Here is a 20,068-nt window from a genome sequence, read left to right as displayed (position 1 = left end):
GGCTCCTGGGGATGCTGAGGTCTTGAGGACGGTGGCTTGAAGCTAGCCTGGGTTCAAACCGGAAGTAGAGCTGTGGCTCAAGCAAGAAGGCTCAGGGACAGAGCCCGGGCTTTGGGGTTATGCCCCCCCACCCCCCCACCCCCAACAAGAGTGGCACTTGAAAAGTTTTTCAAGTGTATTTTGGGAAGAGAGTAGAGTCACGTGAGCCGGGGGCAGCCTGAGGCCCTGCCTCCAGCCAGAGAGTGCAGGGGCGGGCTGCTGCTGCTGCTGGGGCTGCACTGATTGGCTGTCCCCAGAGAGAGGCCACCAATGAGACAGCAGCTGCAGCTGTGTCCGTGCCGCTCAGCGCGCAGTGGAAGTTAGCCAGCTCCCCAGTACTGTGGTAACCTGGTTAAACGACCCCGCCTTCCAAGAGCCCAGGGGAAGGGCCCGCGGGGCTCCATCCACAGACAAGAACAACCCAGGCTCTCAGGAGGCGGCGTTCGGTCAAACGGATGGGTAGTTGAGGCGGCATTCGAACTCAGGCCTTTTGACTGGGAGGTGCAGCCTCTCCCTTACAGAACTCCCGGGGGCCCGGGGCCCATTGCAACTTGCAGGAATAGTCAGTCATGCTGGCACTGGGGCAGCACCCACCCTCCGCCGCCACCCCTAGCAGCGCAGCTTGCAGCCCCCTCTCTGCTCATTAGCCCCCCGTTTCCACACCGGCCAGGCCCGATTATCTGGACGGCAGCGGGAGCGGGGTAGAACGGTGAGAGGAGAAGGTGGGTACGCTCCAGGACTTAAAGGTCTGGGGTGACGCTCCCCACCTGTATGCAAGGTGAGGAGCCCCCCCCCCCCCAGGCCGTGTGGGACCTGGGAGGCAGCCAGCCAGCCTGCCATTGCTCCTTCTGTCCCAGGCGCCTGCAGCTGAGCCGGGGCAGGGGGCGAGGGCCTGACCCGCAGAGACACCCCCCCCCCCAGGCACTCAGAAATGCACCTCCCCGGCTGTGACTCCACCACGGGCCTTTCCCCCCTCACTCTTCTCTCGCTTACTCTGAGTGCCGAAGCGAGCGGGGCTCCGACACAATCCAAACCCAGGCAGCAGAGTCACAATGGAAGAGTAAACTCGGGCCACGGGGCCCTGGAGCCCGGGGGACTTCCCTTCCCCTGCCTAGGGGAGACAAGCCTCCAGGAGGAAGGTTCCAGGCGGATGACATTCCAGACAAAAGGAGCTGTGGTTGGGGAGGTGTGAACAGCTGGTCGGCTTGGAGAGAGGTGAGAACTTGGGTGTTTCAGGAGAGCAGGGGGAGGGAAGGAGGGAAGGAGCTGGAAAGTAGGGTGGGGCTAGGCAGGGGGAGACACGGAAGAGCAGGACTTGACTCTCAGGACCATGGTTCTCAAAAGGAGCTTAATACAAAGGAGAGCTCCCGGGCCTGGAACGTACAGAATCAGAAACTGGTTCAGCTGGTGGACATGCGCTTCGAGGCAGGTGGAATGGCGCATGCCTGTGGCCCCAGCTACGCAGGAGGCGGAGGCAGGAAGAAGCACTGTGGGACTGAGAATGTGGCTTAGTGGTAGAGAGCTTGCCTAGCATGCGTGAAGCCCTGGGTTCGATTCCTCAGCATCTCATATACAGAAAAGGCTGGAAGTGGCGCTGTGGTTCAAGTGGTAAAGTGCTGGCCTTGAGCAAAATGAAGCTCAGGACAGTGCTCAGGCCCTGAGTTCAAGCCCCAGAAGTGGGGGAAAAAAGCAAACAAACAAACAACAACAAACAGAAGCCTTGCTTGAACCCTGGATTTTGGCGCCAGCGCTGGCAACACAGTAAGATCACATACCAATAAACAAATAAGAGGGAAGAACTGGGAGAGAGTGAGGGAAGGTGACATTGTTCAAAAAAGAAAATCTTAGGTATTTTTTATTTATTTTGTTTTTGATGAATCTTGGGGCTTGAACTCAGGGCTTGGGGCTGCCCCTGAGTTCTTCTGCTCAAGGTTGGAGCTCTAGTACTTGAGCCATAGGGCCACTTTCCAGTTTTCTGGTGGTTACTTGGAGATAAGAGTCTCACAGAGGGCTGGGGATATGGCCTAGTGGCAAGAGCACTTGCCTCGTATACATGAGGCCCTGGGTTCGATTCCCTAGCACCACATATATAGAAAACGGCCAGAAGTGGCACTGTGGCTCAAGTGGCAGAATGCTAGCCTTGAGCAAAAAGAAGCCAGGGACAGTGCTCAGGCCCTGAGTCCAAGGCCCAGGACTGGCCAAAAAAACAAACAAACAAACAAAGAGTCTCACAGAGGGGCTGGGAATATGGCCTAGTGGCAAGAGTGCTTGCCTCCTATACATGAAGCCCTGGGTTCGAGTTCTCAGCACCACATATACAGAAAATGGCCAAAAGTGGCACTGTGGCTCAGGTGGCAGAGTGCTAGCCTTGAGCAAAAAGAAGCCAGGGACAGTGCTCAGGCTCTGAGTTCAAGGCCCAGGACTGGCAAAAAAGAAAAAAAAAAATCTCACAGACCAACGCCCAGCTATTACAATGCTTTCTCTCAGAGATCTTGTGATCTCTCCTTCTCTCTCTCTCTCTCTCTCTCTCTCTCTTTTTTTGGTAGTACCAAGGTTTGAACTCAGAGCCTCTTGCTTGCTAGGTAGGCACTCTATCATTTGAACCATGACCCCCAACCAAGAAATGTACTCTTGCTAAGTGCCTGTGGCTCACGCCTGTAAGCCTAGCTACTCAGGAGGCTGAGATCTGAGGATCATGATTTGAAGCCAGCCCAGGTAGGAAACTGTGAGATTTTTTATTTGGGGGGGGGGGTGGTGCAGTCCTGGGCCTTGGACTCAGGGCCTGAGCACTGTCCCTGGCTTCTTTTTGCTCAAGACTAACGCTCTACCACTTGAGCCACAGCGCCACTTCTGGGTTTTTTCTGTGGTGCTGAGGAATCGAACCCAGGGCTTCATGCATGCGAGGCGAGCACCCTACCGCTAAGCCACATTCCCAGCCCTGTTACCAGCTTTTTAAGCTTCAGATTTGGAAGTCTGTCAACGACCTCTTCTTTTGATTTGTACTTCTTCTATTACAAGTGAAACAGAAAATGTCCTAGGCTTACTGCCTCTCTCATCTGTGTCCTTTGATTATTTATTGGGTTCTTAGCTTATTATAAATTTTATGTGCTGCTTACATAATAAAAGTATTAACCCATTGTCTAGTAAATGTTTCTTTACCCTGAAGTTTATCTTCATTATAATCCATGATTTTGGAGTAGGGTAAGTTTAAACTTTTTAAATTTCTGTTAAGCAACAGAAGCTAAAGAATTTTTTTTATGTTTTATACTTTAATTTGGCCATGTGCTGGTGGCTCATGCCTAGAATCCTAGCTGCTCAGGAATACACAATGTGAGGATTGTGGTTTGAAGCCAATACATGAGACTCTTAATCCCCAAATAACTCCCCTCAACAGTAAACTGGAAGTAGAGCTGTGGCTCAAGTGGTAGAGCACAAGCCTTGAGAACGTAATAGCTCAGGGACAACGCCTAAGCACGGAGTTCAAGCTCCAGGACCAGCACATACAAAAAAAAATAATCTATCCTTTCTGCATAATTTCGTTGTTTTTCCTTAATTATGAGAACCACCTGTTCTTCCAATGGCTTATGCTTCCATCAGATTCAAGAGCTGCTGGCGGGGTATGTAGTGACGGGGCTTCTGTTACCAGAACTGCGGGCGAGGGGAAAATGATGGACATATCTCACCTAGCTGGTCGTCTTTTTGAAAACAAAGGAGACGGTGATTTCCTTTTTCTGTGTCTGTTTATTTTCCTTGACTCGTTTTGGGTTAGCACCCTGAAATTTGCCCACTGCAAGTGTATGCGTCTTGGGAAGATAATATGCCAAAAGTGTCTCCCTCCCCTCCCCCCCCCCCCCACCCCCCCCCCCCCCCCGCCACCGCCGCTTCCCTGAGGCTGCTGGGCACAGGCCTGGAGAGAAGGCAGGCAGCTCCTCTGTGCATGGCTCGGGTCTCCAAGCCCCGGGTCCTTGTCTTCCCTCCCTCCTGGGCCAGCTTTGGCGAACCATAAATTCCCCTCTGCTGGAGCTGCTTCAGTCTGGGATTCGGTTACTTGGCACAGGTCAGATTCCTTCACTTGAAGGCGAGTGCAAGAAAGGAACGTTTTTTGTGATTTGACTATTTTATATAATTTTCCTACAGTGATCATGTACTCCTTGTTTAGTAGAAATATTTTTACAGGGTACTTGGGAGTGGGAGGGAGCAGGAGAATCATTTGAGCTCAGTTCAAGACCAACCAGCCTAGGCAAAACAGTGAGATCCCATCTTAAAAAAAAAAAAAAAAAAAGTGAGGTAGGGCATGTCCATAATCCCAGCACCAGGAGGATCTCAAAACGGAGGGCAGCCTGGGCTACATAGCAAGACTCTGTCCCCCCAAACCAAGACTGGGGGCTGTAGCTCAGTGGTGGAATGCTTGCCTAGCATATGCAAGGCATCAGGGTTGATCCCTACTATCAGAGAGAGAGAGAGAAAGAGAGAGAGAGCGAGCACATTGGGCACTGGCTCACGCCTGTCATCCTAGCTACTCGGGAGGCTGAGATCTGAAGAAAGCCAGCCCAGGCAGGAAAGCCCATGGAGACCCTTATCTTCAATGAACCACCAGAACACCGGGCTGGGGATATAGCCTAGTGGCAAGAGTGCCTGCCTCGGATACACGAGGCCCTAGGTTCGATTCCCCAGCACCACATATACAGAAACCGGCCAGAAGCGGCGCTGTGGCTCAAGTGGCAGAGTGCTAGCCTTGAGCGGGAAGAAGCCAGGGACAGTGCTCAGGCCCTGAGTCCAAGGCCCAGGACTGGCCAAAAAAAAAAAAAAAGAACACCGGGAGTGGCGCCGTGGCTCAATGTGGTAGAACACTTCTCTTGAGCTGAAAAGCTCAGGGATAGCGCTCAGGCCCAGAGTTCAAGCCCCACAACCAACCACAACAAGAACAACAAAAAGAAAAAGCCTGGGTGGGCTCAGAAAGACTTAAAAGCAGTCCAATGGCAACACAGAACAGAGACGTTGCACAGATCCTCAGCAGGACAGAGAGAGGTTACCTTGTCATCCTTCCACAAGAGTTGTCACAGGGAAAGACAGGGTCTGTGGGGAAAACCCTTCGGGGCGGGGGGGGGGGGGGGAGGGAACAGGTGCTCCACCTGAACCCCGAGGGTTTCCACTCCAGCCTATGGACTCGAGCGAGACTGTATGCTGTCATGCTGAGATCCCACCCATCTCTGGCCAAATAAGGTCCTTTCTTTGAGCCGGGGTTGATGTGGAGTCTCACTGCTGTGTTTTGAGCGACAGTGCTCTAAGCACCTCGCGTCCATGGCCTCATAGATCTCTCAGGAGAATTCTACCAGTCGTCCATATTGCCATGCTGGGAGGATGTTCCAGGAACCCCGGCCATCTTGTGCTGGGAAACAGGCATAAACACCGACCCTCCTATAACAAGGGAGGGCAAACAAAGCTAGTAGAAACCAGCTTGCTGGGGGGGGGGGGGCGGTGTGGGTGGGACAGGAAGGTCCCCTGGCTCTCTCTAGCTGGAAAGTGCGGGACTCTTGGAGGGAGAGGCCAGGATCCCAAGCAAGACCCCCCCCCCCCCGCCAGGTGAGGAGAGGGGCCTCCTAGCAGCCCCAGGGCGGCCCCGTCCCTGTTGGTGAGCTCTCCCCCTGCCCAGCCCCGAGTAGCCTTGCATAAGCTGCCCTCTGTCAGGTCCTTGGCCCCGTGCCTGCGGCTCTGGGATCTGGCTTCATCACCCCCCTCCTCCAGCCCGTTCTCCCCCCCCACACACACACCAAGGGCCCCTGGCAGCCACCCAGGCACATGGGACCTTGGTCCACTTTGCCCTGCTTCCTTTAGGATCTGGATTTAACACCGCCCTCCCTGGAGCTCAGTCTCTCCGCACAGGGTGTAACGGGCCAGTTTCTTTCAGGAGACACGTGGGTTCAAATCCTGCTTGCAGCCCCGTGCTGGTGGCTCACACCTGTGATCCTAGCTACTCCGGAAGGGGTGAGATCTGGGGGTCTTGGTGCAAAGCCAGCCGGGGTAGGAAAATCCATGAGACTTATCTCCAATGAGCCGCCCAAAAGCCACAAGTGGAGCTGTGGCTCAAGGGGTAGAGCACCAGTGTCGATCAGAAAAGTTCAGGGACAACACCCAGGCCCTGAATTCAAGCCCCAGGATGGACAGACACACACACACACACACGCACACATGACCAGCTTCTCCCTGGACCTCATGTGTCCCTCCGGGGGCAGGAAGCTGGCATCATGCCTGGGGTACCCGGTTCCCCCAGCCCTGTCCCCGGGCGGGGCGCGAGCCTTCCCTCCCCCGGGCCCGGCTGCCGCAGGCTCCGCCTCCGTTGACATCAGAGCCGCGGGCTTGCGGGCGGGCGGGCGGAGGAGAGACCGAGCCGGAGCCCAGCCGGGTGGAGAGCGGAGCCGGCCACCGAGCGAGGGAGCGGCCAGGGCGCGCCAGCCACCCGGGGCCTCGCACCAGTCCCGCGGCGGGGCAGCGCAGGTAGCGCCCGCCCCCCCCCCCGGGGCGGCAGGGGAGCCCCGGGAGGGCTGGGCCAGCCGGGCCTGTCACCCCCCCTATTCTGCCCCAGCCCAGCAGGTGTCCTGCAAGGGCGGGGGACTTCACGGGTGGGTGTAGAAGCCGGCGTTGGGGGTGTCTGCGCATCGGCGGGCGGGCCGGGAGCTGGAGGGCGTGGGCTTTTGGAGATGCGGGTACCTGGGGTGCCCTCGTTCAGGTGTGTGGTTCAGATATAGGGGCGCTCTGGTCTGAGGGCGTGCCAGGGGATGGCTGGGAATCTGTTCCGTTGCACACGGGTGTCTGGGGGGGGTGCTGGGGGGGGGGTGTCTGGCCCTCAGGTCCGCAAGCTGGAGCTGGGGTGTTGAGCTGTGTGCTGAGGGAGTCTGCAGCCTGGGGGGGGGGCCCAGGAGCTGGGGGGGCGTACGAGGCGCGTCTCGACGCCCGCTCTATGGGAAGGCGTGCAGGTGATCTGGTAAGCCAGGCGCGGCTCTGCACTCCGAGCGGCACCTCCAGTAGGGTAACATTTTTTGTGTGGTGCTGGGGATTGAACTCGGGGCCTTGCACTTGCCGCGCAGGTGCTCTACCCCTGAGCCACAGCACCAGCTCTGCTGCTGTGTTTTGTGGTGAAGAGTGGTCTGAGTCTGGGGGTGGGGGGGGGGCGTTGGGGTGGACGAGCCGGGGTTAAGGTGTGAGGGCGCCGGAGGGAAGGTGTTTGCACGTGTGCGTTCATGGGTGTGTAAGCCGGTGTCAGGGCATCTGGACGCAGATGGGCGGGATCTGGGCCGGGGCAGTTTGGGTTCTGGGGGTAGGAGAGGCTGGGTGGGGTATTTGGTGCCAGGTATGGGGACTGGCGGCATCTGTGCAGTTGTCCGGGTGGGCTGAAGAAGGGTCGGCCTCTGGCGCTTACCCGGCAGGCTCCTTTCTTGGCTGTTTCTGCTCCTGGGATGGGCAGTGAGGGGCCCCTGGGAACAAGTCCCACGGAGCACTGCACTGGGGTCAGGGTGGAGCACCGCACTGGGGTCAGGATGGAGCACCGCACTGGGGTCAGGGTGGAGCACCGCACTGGGGTCAGGATGGAGCACCGCACTGGGGTCAGGGTGGAGCACCGCCCTGGGGTCAGGGTGGAGCACCGCACTGGGGTCAGGGTGGAGCACCGCACTGGGGTCAGGGTGGAGCACTGCCCTGGGGTCAGGACGCCGTCCCCGCCGTCCACAGAGGGAAGCGGGAAGGAAGGAGCGCACCCCCAGCCGCTGGGCTGCACTCCATGCTGGCTTCACTCCCTGCGATCCTGGGGTGGCCGAGGGACTGGTTTCTGGGCGGCCCCAGCCCGGCTGCCTGCCGGAAGGACGGTCACAGACCACCCTGCGTGGCAACCTGAGCCGGAGCCCCTGGCGGGGGGCAGCTGAGTGTCCCTGGACCCCGGTCCACCCATACCCAGGGTCATCTCCCCATTTCCCATTTGGTGATAGTAGAGGCCCCGGCGGAGGGAAGGTCCAAGCCGGGCAGGACGAGGGGAGGCCGGGAGGGGACGGACAGGGTGGGACCCACATGGGGAGTTAGGAGGGAGAGGTCTGGGGAACTCCAGCTGTGGCTGCTGTTGCCTTGGTAACAGTGGGAAGGAGCTATTTAAAAACATGGCTGAGATATTGCTGGAAGCCCAGACTGCCGGAAACCTGATTTCTGAGAGGCCAAGGCAGGGAGGAGGAGGGAGAGGAGACATCCCGGCCATTTCCAGAGCGGCGCTGCGAGGTGGCTGCTTCCGGGCCCTGGGCTTCTTCCTATGAGCTGCTCTGGGTTTCCCCGTCTCCCCGGTGTTTCCTTGGGTATGTAAACCCGGAGAGGGGGGCTGCGAAGAGGGCGACGAGCAAAGCAACGAAGGAATGCATGGCTTTGCTCAAGAATTCTGCTGCTGCCATGAAAGATTTTTCTCTGTGATGTTACTCAATGAGCGGATGACCGGTGAATGAATGAATGTTGGATGACTGCACCCATGAAGGAAGCAATGAATAAACGCGGGCTGAATCACGGACCGAGGCCTAGCGATCAAGTCCCGGAGAGAAGGCTAGAGCTCGCTGAGTTTCTCTCTCTTTGTTTGCCTCCCAGGAGCCCTGGCTGTGGCCGGGGGGCAGTGGACCATGCCCGGGGCAGTGGACGGCCCTAGCTGGAAGCAGGCAGAGGACATCAGGGACATTTACGACTTCCGAGATGTTCTGGGCACGTGAGTCTCGGGGTGCAGTGCTGTCCGGGTTGGGGGTGGAACTGGGAAGAGCCCCGCCACTCCTGGGCCCGGACGGCTGGGCTGGTGCTTCCTGTGGCTAGTTGATGCACGATTCCTGTTTCTTACAGGCACTGAGGAAGCCCTGCTGGGGCCCACACGGGCCCCGCTTTTCATGGGTGGACACGGGCTGTTCTTGTATCGCCACGAGTTCCTAATGAGGAGCTGGAAGTCAAGGAGCAGGGAGGGTCGATCATTGATCCAAGAGCTCGCTGCTCCGGCTTAGGTCTGGAAGCAGCGAGGGGGCCCCCCAGACGCTGAGAATTCAGATGTTACCCACACCTGGCTTCTGTGCCTCTAATTGGTCCTCGACGTGCAAAAGAGACAGAGCCATGGAAAGGGAGAAGAGGGGGTGTGCTGTGCTAGTTAAGGTTGGGGACGAAGGCTCTGTGGAGGCTCGCTGTGGCTTCTGTCTGGGGGCACTCTGTTGGGGAAGGGCATTAGATCTAGGGCTGGACGGATGCGTAGGTGTGCACGTGTGGAGAGGGACCTTGCAGCAGGAGAGGTAGTAGGCAAAGGTCCAGAGGGGAGGCCTGGGCGGGAAGAAGTGGAGTCTGGGGGGTGGGGGGGGATGAGGGTAGTTTGATTGGCCAGCCCGGCCCCTGTGACCACTCCTGAGCGGGGAGAGGTTGAGTGTTGAGGGAGGCATCTTTGTGGTCCAGAGTAGAAAAAGAGGCTAGAGATGGGGTAGAAAAGTCCCCGTAGGGCCTTGACAGCCAGGTTAGGGAGGCCAGATGTGACTCCAAGGGACACAGGAAGACACTTAAGACTGAGAGCAGGGGCTGGGAATGTGGCCTAGTGGTAGAGCGCTCGCCTCACACACGTGAAGCCCTGGGTTCGATTCCTCAGCACCACATATATAGAGAAAAAGCTGAAGTGGGGCTGTGGCTCAAGAGGTAGAGCACTAGCCTTGAGCAAGAAGAAGCCAGGGACAGTGCTCAGGCCCTGAGTTCAAGCCCCAGGACTGGCCAAAAAAAAAAAAAAATGACTTAGAGCAGACAAGGCGCTGGTGGCTCACTCCTGTGAGCCTAGCTACTTGGGATTGTGGTTTGAAGCCAGCTCAGGCAGGAAAGTCTGTGAGACTTTTACCTCTAATTAACTGGAAAAAAAATAGCCTATATAAATAAAATATAAAACAATTCAGGCTGGCAAGAAAGTCCATGAAACTCATCTCCAATTAACCACCAAAAAAGCTGGAGATGGAGCTGTGGCTCAAGTGGTAAGAGCGCTGCTAGCCTTGAGCAAAAAAGGCTCAGGGACAGCACCCAGGCCTTGAGTTCAAGCCTCAAGACCAGCGAGGCACGTACACACACACACACACACACACACACACACGCACACACGACTTAGAGGACGTTTGCCATTCAGCACAGTCACCGGGAAAGGCAAAACGAAGCCAGTGACGCCACTGCTGCGGCTCCTCGTTACCCTGATGACAGGCGCGTCAGCGTGGGACGGGCCTTCCGTGACTGATGACTTCTTATTCCCTCAGGAGAAGCGGGTGTAGAGAGGACACCCCGAATCAGGATCTTGTAAACTTTAGGGAACATACAGATCACCCAAGGACCTCGTTAGAATAGAGTGGGGTCTCAAATCCTGCACTTCGCAAACGTCCTCAGGTACTGCCGAAGGGTTTGCGAGGTTCTAAAGGGGTATTCAAGAGCCGGGACTCCAGTTGACCTCTGCAGAAATAAGGAATGAAGTTTCCATGGACGGTACATAATTGGAAATCTCAGGGGCAGACTTTAGGCCTGCTCGGATCCAAGAGCCCAAAAGGGGTCACGTTATCAGACGGTCAGGTCTGCTGTCCTTTGCGTTGTCTTTGGTCTCAGGCAGGCTCTTCTCAAGGGGTGACAAAAATGACTGCCACCTGTTGCAGGCTTACATTCTAGCAGCGTGGCAGGACCGGCTCTTCATCCTCACGAGACGAGCGCTCTACCACTAGGCCATATTCCCAGCCCCCGGCTCTTCATTCTTATAGTGCTGCTTGCCTGGTTCTCAACAGACTGACGGGGCCCCGGTCACCATCACCTCTGGGGTCAGGGGTAGCCTCATGATCCACGGAAGAGGGGAAACACCCGAGACTCCTCTTCCCACAGGGGGGCCTTTTCCGAGGTGATCCTTGCGGAAGATAAGAGGACTCAGAAGCTGGTGGCCATCAAGTGCATCGCCAAGAAGGCCCTGGAAGGCAAAGAGGGCAGCATGGAGAACGAGATCGCCGTCCTGCACAAGTGCGTGGGCCACGCGGGCACGCGGCTCCCGCCCTTCCTTTCCTCCCGCTTTGGAGGGACCGTTTAAGCTGTCCGAGCCTCACAGTGCTCACTGTCGAGTGGGGATAAGAGCTTGCACTTGGCACTCGGACGGGGCTTTCGGGAGCAGGGCAGAGCTCTGGAGAGCGCACATCCTGGGGGGAAGCTGACAGCCCCGTCTTCCTCCCTCGGGGCTGGGGTGGGCCTCAAACCCAAGCATCCCCAGAACAAGAAAGCCAGGGGCCGGGGATGCGGTACGGCGTCTGCCTAGCAAGTGCCGGCCCCTAAATTCAAACCCCGACACCACAACACAACACCCAAGCGCCAGCCCTGCCTAGAAGCCATCGATCCTCCCGCGTTCCCAGAGAACATATGGCGGAGGCAGGCTTTGGGCTCGGAGCCCAGTGCTCGCCCCTCTGCCTCCTTGCCTTCCAAGAATTTGTAATAAATCCTGGCAAATGGGCTCAAGGTTCTTGGTCGCAAGCAACGGGGAAGTGGCTCGGTTGTCCTGGCTCTGAATCCCCTCGTTCTCCTTCCAGGATCAAGCACCCCAACATTGTAGCCCTGGACGACATCTATGAGAGTAGGGGCCACCTCTACCTCATCATGCAGCTGTGAGCAGCCCCGCCCCTCCTGCCCTCCCCCTCCCCCCCCACCTGGTGGCCAGTCAGGTGTCCCGGGTGTGTGGCCCCGCCCCTCCTCCCACCTCCCAGGCTGCCCCTGTGGCCTGACCTCGCCTTCCCGCCCCGCCCCGCCCCGCCGTAGGGTGTCAGGCGGGGAGCTGTTTGACCGAATCGTGGAGAAGGGGTTCTACACGGAGCGGGATGCCAGCCGGCTCATCTTCCAGGTGCTGGACGCGGTCAAGTACCTGCACGACCTGGGCATTGTCCACCGAGACCTCAAGGTGGGGCTTTTGGGGGGGGGGGGCTCTGGGGCAGGGCCCTCTGCAAACCCTGCAGTCTGACCTTCAGTAACTCTTCTCCCCCACTGAGCAAAATAGACCTCTGGCCCCTAAGCCGCCTCCTTCTGTGCCAGTTTCAGCTAGCTGAAGACAGGAATGGGAGTGGCGCTGTCATGTGACACCGCCCCCCCCCCCATTAATGTTCTGTATCTTTGATAGTAAATGTCACACTTGCAGTGTGTAGAGAACTCGCATGGGGAGCAGACCCGACACTGCCGGCCGAGGTCGGGGTGCGCAGTGTCTGGAACACCTCATTCCCATCCGGGAGCGGAGCCCAGGGGCAAGGCTGACCTGGTCAGGGGGTCACCGGGCCTTCCTGTCCCTACAGAGGGCTGCTCACACTGGCCCGGCCGGGAACGTGGCAGGGCTGACATCACCCAGCCCGCCCCCAGGGGCTGCCCCGACTTCCCTGATTGTCTTAGATGGCTGGCAGCGATGGGGCTTTTTTTTTTGGGGGGGTGGGGTGGGGATGGAGGTGGAGGAGTGAGGTTCCACTTGTTCTCAGGTGACTCCGGTCATCTCTCCCTCCCCCTTCCCTCCCTCCTAGCCAGAGAACCTCCTCTACTACAGCCTGGACGAGGACTCGAAGATCATGATCTCCGACTTCGGCCTCTCCAAGATGGAGGATCCAGGCAGCGTGCTCTCCACGGCCTGCGGGACCCCCGGATACGTGGGTGCGGAGCGCCCCGGGGGGCTGGGATCGAGGGGCAGGGAGGGGGCTCGGACTTGCAAAAGGGGGAGTTTACCACCAAGATGTCCCCCTTCCTTCCACAGCCCCTGAGGTCCTGGCCCAGAAGCCCTACAGCAAGGCGGTGGACTGCTGGTCCATCGGAGTCATAGCCTACATCCTGTAAGCGGCGCCGGCCCCTCTCCTGCCTCCCTCTGCTCCTCCCCAGCCAGCCCCTGTCCTGCCTCCCTCTGCTCCTCCCCTGTTCCCATCCACACCAGCATCCACTTATTAATTACCAACATCCCTTCCTCCCGTGGAAAGGCTTTGAGGCACTGTGCCAAGCACTACAGTTAGCAGAGAACAAGGAGGACCTGCCCTTGGGGAACTGGCAGCCGAGCTGGGGAGACGGAATTGACAAGAAATCTAAACATTAGCCTAAATATAGACTACCCCTGAGTCTAAACACGAGCCCGTGGCTCAGGCTAGTAATCCTAGCTACTCAGAAGGCTGAGATGTGAGAATCGTGGGTCAAAGCCAACCTGGGAAAGAACGTCCGTGAGGCTCTTAGCTCCAATTAGCCACCAGAAAACTGGAAGTGGCGCTGTGGCTCAAGTGGTAGAGCGCTAGCCTTGAACACAAAGAGGCACAGGGATAGCACCCAAGCCCTGAGTTCAAGCCCCAGGACTGGCTATAAAGAGAAGTGGGGCAGAAGGAGAGATGGGGTGACACTTGACTGGCACCCTACGTGGAGGAGGAAGAAGGGTTCCGCAGAGAATATCAAGTGCCAGGGCCCAGAGGACTGCAGGGCGGGAGGCCCCCGGGGAAGGGCTGGAAGGACCAGGGCCACAGGCAGGAGAGGGGCAGGAGGGAGGGGGGAATCTACAGAGGAAGCCCCTTCCTGTGGGTCCTGCCCAGTCCCTGGGACTGCCCACGCGTCACCCCAGAGCTGTGGGGGTGTCAGCAAGCACAGGTCTTTCCCTGCCCAGGCTCTGCGGCTACCCCCCCTTCTATGACGAGAACGACGCCAAACTCTTCGAACAGATCCTGAAGGCCGAGTACGAGTTTGACTCTCCTTACTGGGATGACATCTCCGACTCTGGTATTTGCCTTCTTCCCTTGGGGTCCTGTCTCACCAGCTTGCCTCTTGTCTGTAGTATCTCCCTACCGTCTCCCTTCTAGCAGATTCCCTGGCCCCAGACGAGGGGTGGTCTGAGATCAGACACGGCTACCTCGATTCCCTCCACTGGGCCCCCAGACTGATAGACTTGTAGGCATTCATGCAGTCTTCACTGTATCCCTTAGTAGGTAATAGCAACCCACCAGGAGAGGAGCCCCCATGAACGTATCTTTAAGACAGCCTGAGGGCTGAGCTGGGAGGGCCTCCGAGGTGGGGTAGGGTGGCAGATGGACAGATCTGGCCTCTGTCTTGCTCTGGTGCCAGGCCGGAACGGAGGGAGGGACAGCTTGGGGCCGCCCACTGGCACCATCATGCCGACTTTGCTTTTGTGCAGCCAAAGATTTCATCCGGCACTTGATGGAGAAGGACCCGGAGAAGAGGTTCACCTGTGAGCAGGCCTTGCAGCACCCGTGGTGAGACCCGCCCCCCCGGCCTCCCCGCCCCCCCACCCCCCTGGGGCGTGGCATCCCCAAGACTGCCCTCTGGGTAACCCTCCACCATCCCAACCTAGGATTGCGGGAGACACGGCCCTGGATAAGAATATCCACCAGTCCGTGAGCGAGCAGATCAAGAAGAACTTTGCCAAGAGCAAGTGGAAGGTGAGCAGCGTTTCCAGCTTGGGGCCCAGTCTCCATGGACTCCTTCCCCCCGGCCCCCCATCACGGGCCCTCGGTGGTCTGTATGATAGACTGCCACTACGTTCTAACGGGTCTCGTGGGGGGGCTGGGAGTGTGGCTCAGTGGGAGTACTTGCCTAGCATGCGTGAAGCCCTGGGTTCGACTTGCCGGGAAGGCCTCAGGAGGAAGCCAGGACCCTGCACAGGGTAACGGGCTAGAGGGCCCCGTAGGGACCGGTCAGAGGAGGTAAAGATGGAAGGTGGAGAGACACACGGGCGCCTCTCTCGGCCTCTGTGTCCTTCCCTGGAGTGCGTGGCATTAACGGTGCCTACCGCGCAGTTTGAGAAATACCGAATGAGCACGCACAGTGCTCAGAACCGCGTGCAAGGCGCGGCGCAACGCGTGCTGTCTACGCGCGAGCTGCGTGTCTGCGCGCGCATAAGGTTATAAACCGACAAGTGTTAACACGCGGCTCCCCACGACCACGCGCCCGCCGCGGCCGAGAGCGCGGTGGCGGCCTGGAGGGGCTCGCGGGGCACCGCGGACGCCCCCCTGCCGCCCCGGGCCCCCGAGCCGCCGCGTCAGGGCGCCCCGTGTCCGCAGCAAGCGTTCAACGCCACGGCCGTGGTGCGGCACATGCGGAGGCTGCAGCTGGGCACGAGCCAGGAGGGGCTGGGCCACCCGGCCAGCCACGGGGAGCTGCTCACCCCCACCGCCGCAGGTGAGGGGCGCGGGGAGGGCCCGGGAGGGAGCGCGGCCCGGAGTGGAGGGGCCCACCCCCCCCCCACCGCCCCGAGCCCACGCTGTCCCCGGCTTCCACGCAGGCCCCGTGGCTGGCTGCTGCTGTCGAGACTGCTGTGTGGACCCCAGCCAGGAAGTGCCCCCCACGCTGCCCCCCCAGCTCTAGGGTGGAAGGCAGCCCGCCCCCCCCCCCATCCCGGGCCCATCCCGCCGAACCCCCCCCCTTCCCCCTCACTGCATTTTCCATACAAATGTTTCTATTTTATTGTTCCTTCTTGTAATAAAGGTAAGAAGATAAAACCACAGTCAGCCCCGTGGCCTCCAGGAGTCCGTGCTCTCCTTGCGGGGCCCCTTCCCCAACAGGAGACAAGGCAAACGGGGGAGACGGCAGTGGGAGCTTGGAGAGGAGGTGTCGGGGCTTGAACTGGGCCTGGGCGCCGTCACTGAGCTCTTCGGCTCCAGGCTAGCGCTCTACCGCTCCAGCCACGGGGTCACTCCTGGTTTTCTGGTGGAGATGAGAGCCTCATGGACTTTGCCGCCCAGGCTGGCTTTGAACCGGCATCCTCGGATCTCGGCCTCCTGAGTGGCTAGGGCGACGGGCGTGCGCCGCCGGCGTTGCTGGGAATTCGTGTGTCTCTGGACGCTCTGCGGCGCTTTGCCGGCGGCTCTGCAGCCCGGCGGGGCTGGCGCAGGTCGGCGCTGAACAGCACCTGTGCGGGGGAGGGCTCGTGTGGGGGAGGGGCTCCAGCAGGGTCACGGCTGGGGGTGGGATGGGGACCAGAGTCACGAGGTCAGGGCTGGGGTGGCCGCAGACTCCTTTAGGGTCCCCCGGAGAGTGGTGGAATGGGAGGTTCGTGGAGCTGGGTCGGGGCTGAGGAAGGGTGTCAGGGTCTCTGCGAGAGAGGAGGGGAAACTGAGGCACACTCACTGCTTGAGCCCAGCCAGCGTAAGGTCCCCACCGTCTCCGGAGAAAGTTTCCTAAATCACAAGTGGTTACAGCACGCGGCCCCACCTGCACCACACCCACGGGGGAGGGTGGAGGGGGGCTCGGGGGAACGGTGGCCAGGAGGGTGGGAGCCATGCCCAGCCCCCCTCCCTCCTCACCCAGTTCCTCGTTAGCTTGGGGGCTTGGGCCCTTGGCCCGCGACGTGGTGGGGCGCCAGCCGTAGTCGCGCCGGGCAATCTGCCACACGTGGACATCCACGGGCACGGCCTGGGGCTTGTCCAGGGCCATCAGGCAGACGCAGTCAGCCACCTTCAACAAGCAAACAGGGAGGGCGTCGGGGCCAGCCAAGCCCTGGGTTCGAGTCCTCAGCGCCACATATCCAGAAAAGGCCCCAAGTGGCCTTGAGCAAAAGAAGCTCACGGACAGTGCTCGGGCCCTGAGTTCAAGCCCCAGGCCTGGCGAAACAACAACAACAACAGCAGCAACAAACGAAGCCAGGCCTCCTTCCCGCTCGTCGGAGCCTCCCTCCCTGGAGCCTCACCTTGGCGCCCACCCCAGGCAGGGCCCGGAGGGCCTCGTGAGCTTCCTCGTAGGGGGCCCCTCGAAGCCGCTGCAGCCAGGCCCGCCCGCCGCGCTCCTCCAGGACGGCCCGGGCGCTGGCACACACGTAGCGCGCGCGGTAGCCCAGGCCCAGCTTCCTGAGGCGGGCCTCGACCCCCGAGCCTGCGGGAGGGACAGGAGGGCGGGGGCGGGGGTCCTCAGCTGCTCTCCGTCCCCAGCGGCTCTCCGTCCCCAGCTGCTCTCCGTCCCCAGGCTGCTTCGTGGAAGCTCTGGCCGGTCCTCAACGTCCCTCAGGGCCACTCGTACGGGTGGGTGCTCTGCTCTGAGCACCCACTCACGTGGACTACAGTGACCGAGAAAGACTCCCTGCTCGGGGAGGGGGGGCTGTTCCCCACTTCAGTTCTTCAGAGTTTCTCAAGAATGTTCACACTCACGATAAACAAACAAAAAGAAAGCTCATAAAGACAGCGGCGGCCGTTGCGCTGGACGCACTGGTAGCGCCCCTTAGCCGCGTGTATCCTGCTTCATGTTCTTGAGGACCTGGCTGAGCTTCTTTTTACCATTTTACACATGGAGAAAGGGGGGGGGAGGACTTAGAAGAGACTCAAGATGGGACGCTTTGCCCCCAGGTCTGGGATACCAAATGCCTATCTATGCTCTTAACCTATTGCGCTCTATACGTCCCGGCCGCTTTATTCACCATTCTTTCCCATTTTACAGACATGTCAAGGAAAGTATAGAGGGCTGAATGAATTCTTGGGGATCTCATGACTACTAAGCTAAGAGTGGAGACTCAAGACCAGTTTTGTTTTTGTTTTGTTTTGTTTTTTGGTCAGTTGTAGGACTTAAACTCAGGGCCCAGGCACTGTCTCTTTCTGCTCAAGGATAGAGCTCTTCCACTTTGAGCCACAGCTTTGTGTCTGGTTTCCTGGTGGTTATTGGAGATAAAGAGGCTCATGGACTTTCCTGTCCAGGCTGGATTCAAACAGCAATCCTCAGATCTCAGCCTCCTGAAAATAACTGGGATTACGGGCGTGAGCCACCAGTGCCCGACTCCTCATGACAACTTTGATAGGTGCTAGGATTATCCCATTATCTGTACACACAGATGTACAACTAGAGTACAGACATACTCAATAATGTGCCCCAGCGACAGACGCAGGACACATCTGGAAGTCTTATCTCCGGAATGCACGCTCTGAACCCCCAAGTGCAGAACACTGTGTATAGATATTTCTCTAAGGAGGTACTGAGTCTACTAACAAGCATCCCAGGCTAGTGTGGTGCTGACATTTCAGGGATTCGTAAGGAGGATGAGGTAAAACTAGGGCTGATCTGTTTAGAAGGGACAGTTCTGGATGGGGACGTGTTTGGGAAGGTAGGAAACCTTAAGGTGGGAGATGGTGACTGGAGGAGAATCAAACAGTTCTCCCTGTTCAAAACAGGCTGGAGCTAGGAGGTTCACCTACTCACCCGCCAAGGCCTGCAGGCCGGGGAAGCCATGGTAGGCAACATCATCAAGCTGGATGAGCCGGGGTCCTAAGGACTGGCACAGTCTCTCCACCATGCCAGTGATGCGGGCAATGTTGTTGTTGGAAGAACAGATGAAGGAGAAAAGGCACTCAGTGGGGTCCTGTCGCAGCAGTCGCACGCCTGGGCAAGGTTGGAAGCAGCTGCTGTTGGAAGTGACTTTCTCCCACCCTTGTAACAGATCCTAGGCTTTAAGGCTCTAGGGAACACTAGAGCGCTCATTTCTCACAGCACCCGGGAAGGTCAGGGTTACCACCCCATATCACCAATAAACCCCAATGAGCCAGATGCTGGTGACTCATAGCTACTCTGGAGGCTGAGATTTGAGGATTGTGGTTCCAAGCCAAGATGGGCAGAGAAGTCCAATTAATCAGCAAATGGCCAGAAGCGGAGGTGTGGCTCAAGTGGTGGAGCATGAGCCTTGAAAGAAAAAGCTAAGGCACAGCACCCATGTTCTGAGTTCAAGCCCCAATACTGGCATGCACACGATAGACAGATACACGCACACAACCTAAAAGCACCATAAAGGTAGGGATTTACATACTGTTCTTTGTTAACATTTCCAGTCAAATGGCAGATGTTGTCTTTCTGTTTACAGGATAGAGTCACCGATATCAGGCCACACAGAATAAGAACACCAATAACGATCCAGGTGTGGGTGGCTTGTGCCTGTCATCCTAGCTACTCAGGAGTTCAAGATCTATGGATCCAGCCTGGGTAGGAAAGCCCAAGAGACTCTTATCTCCAATTAACCACCCCCAAAATGGGAAGTGAGATGTGGCTCAAAGTGGTACAGCGCTAGCCTTGAGCAGAAAAAGCTCAGGGACAGCACCTAGGAAAAAGATTACAATGTACCAGGAATAATATATACATATTAACATTTATTAGGTCCTTTAATCCTCAAGATACTATGTGGTATACACAACCTCCATTTTACAGACAGTGAAGCCTTTCATGATAGAGAAATAGCTAATGCACTAGAACCCCAACCTCTGCCCAGGTCTTGCACTCACCTTGGAATTTCTGAGCCACCTTTTGGAAGTGAGGGTCCACAGAACTCCAATGGCTGTACAGCTGAGCCAAGCTGACATCCAGCTGGAAGTACTCTCGGATGGTCCTCAGCTCCTCCAGAGTCGGCCTGCCACCCCTGCCTTCGTCTTCTCGGTACACAGTGCAGTGGAGCCCCTCTTCCGTCTGAGTCAGGGTCCATACTCTGCTCCCCAGCACGCCACTCCAGTGTGCAGGGCTATGCTCCCTCCACCTGGGCACCCGGGTGCAGACGGACACAACTAAACACCGGTTTCCTTTCGTGCTCCCTTTGGGGGTACACCTCCAGGCTTACAGATGCCCCATTCGCAGAACGGATTTACTAATTACAAACTGAGAGTGGTTTTCCTTTTCAGTGGTTTTATCGCCCGGTGCTGACGGCCCCGCACTGGGTACCTCTCCTTTACACAGGGGCAGCAGGCTGGCCCCCCCGGGCTGACCCTCCCGTCCAGCATCCATCCCCAGCTCTCTCCTTTGCAGCCCTGGGAGGGGGTGGGGGAGTCGCGCCAGACCCCCGAGAAGGGGGTCCCCGACGGTCACCCACCGGAAGGACTGTCCAGAGGCTAACACCAGGTCCAGGCGCAGCTCGGAGCGTGGGCACGGGATGGAGGCCCAGAGGGTCGGGCTGGAGGCCAGAGTCCGGTGCCTCATGGGCCGCCAGGCGGAAGGGACGGCGGCGCACGCCCCCCCGCCGCTGCCTAAGCCCCCCGCGTGCAGGGCCGCGAGCCTGAGCGTGGGTCCTCCT

General features: G+C 58.4%; 2 protein-coding genes across 3 annotated transcripts; one reads left to right on the top strand and one right to left on the bottom strand.

Moving 5' to 3' along the window:
- Positions 1 to 6,428: 6,428 nt before the first annotated feature.
- Positions 6,429 to 15,542, top strand: Camk1 (calcium/calmodulin dependent protein kinase I). 2 transcript variants are annotated; one of them, XM_048356257.1, is made up of 12 exons: positions 6,429 to 6,534; positions 8,653 to 8,767; positions 10,924 to 11,055; positions 11,613 to 11,687; positions 11,839 to 11,977; positions 12,582 to 12,708; positions 12,809 to 12,884; positions 13,691 to 13,803; positions 14,216 to 14,294; positions 14,393 to 14,480; positions 15,102 to 15,219; positions 15,323 to 15,542. In XM_048356257.1, exons 2-12 carry the CDS (start codon positions 8,685 to 8,687, stop codon positions 15,403 to 15,405), a joined length of 1,113 nt encoding a protein of 370 aa, XP_048212214.1. In that variant the 5' UTR covers positions 6,429 to 6,534; positions 8,653 to 8,684; the 3' UTR covers positions 15,406 to 15,542. The 2 variants fall into 2 exon arrangements, with proteins under 2 accessions (XP_048212214.1, XP_048212213.1); XM_048356256.1 differs by lacking the exon at positions 6,429 to 6,534 and adding an exon at positions 8,124 to 8,372.
- Positions 15,543 to 15,799: 257 nt separating this feature from the next.
- Ogg1 (8-oxoguanine DNA glycosylase) lies at positions 15,800 to 20,068 on the bottom strand. Its single transcript, XM_048356258.1, has 7 exons — positions 19,868 to 20,068; positions 19,290 to 19,537; positions 18,220 to 18,399; positions 16,727 to 16,908; positions 16,344 to 16,494; positions 16,168 to 16,217; positions 15,800 to 15,949 (listed from the first exon to the last, which is right to left on the bottom strand). The coding sequence occupies exons 1-7, from the start codon at positions 19,972 to 19,974 to the stop codon at positions 15,827 to 15,829; spliced, it is 1,041 nt and encodes a 346-aa protein (XP_048212215.1). The 5' UTR covers positions 19,975 to 20,068; the 3' UTR covers positions 15,800 to 15,826.

This window comes from Perognathus longimembris, chromosome 10 (genome assembly GCF_023159225.1).
Source record: "Perognathus longimembris pacificus isolate PPM17 chromosome 10, ASM2315922v1, whole genome shotgun sequence".
In the NCBI taxonomy this organism is placed as follows: domain Eukaryota; kingdom Metazoa; phylum Chordata; class Mammalia; order Rodentia; family Heteromyidae; genus Perognathus; species Perognathus longimembris.
This window is presented reverse-complemented; position numbering and strand designations above follow the sequence as displayed.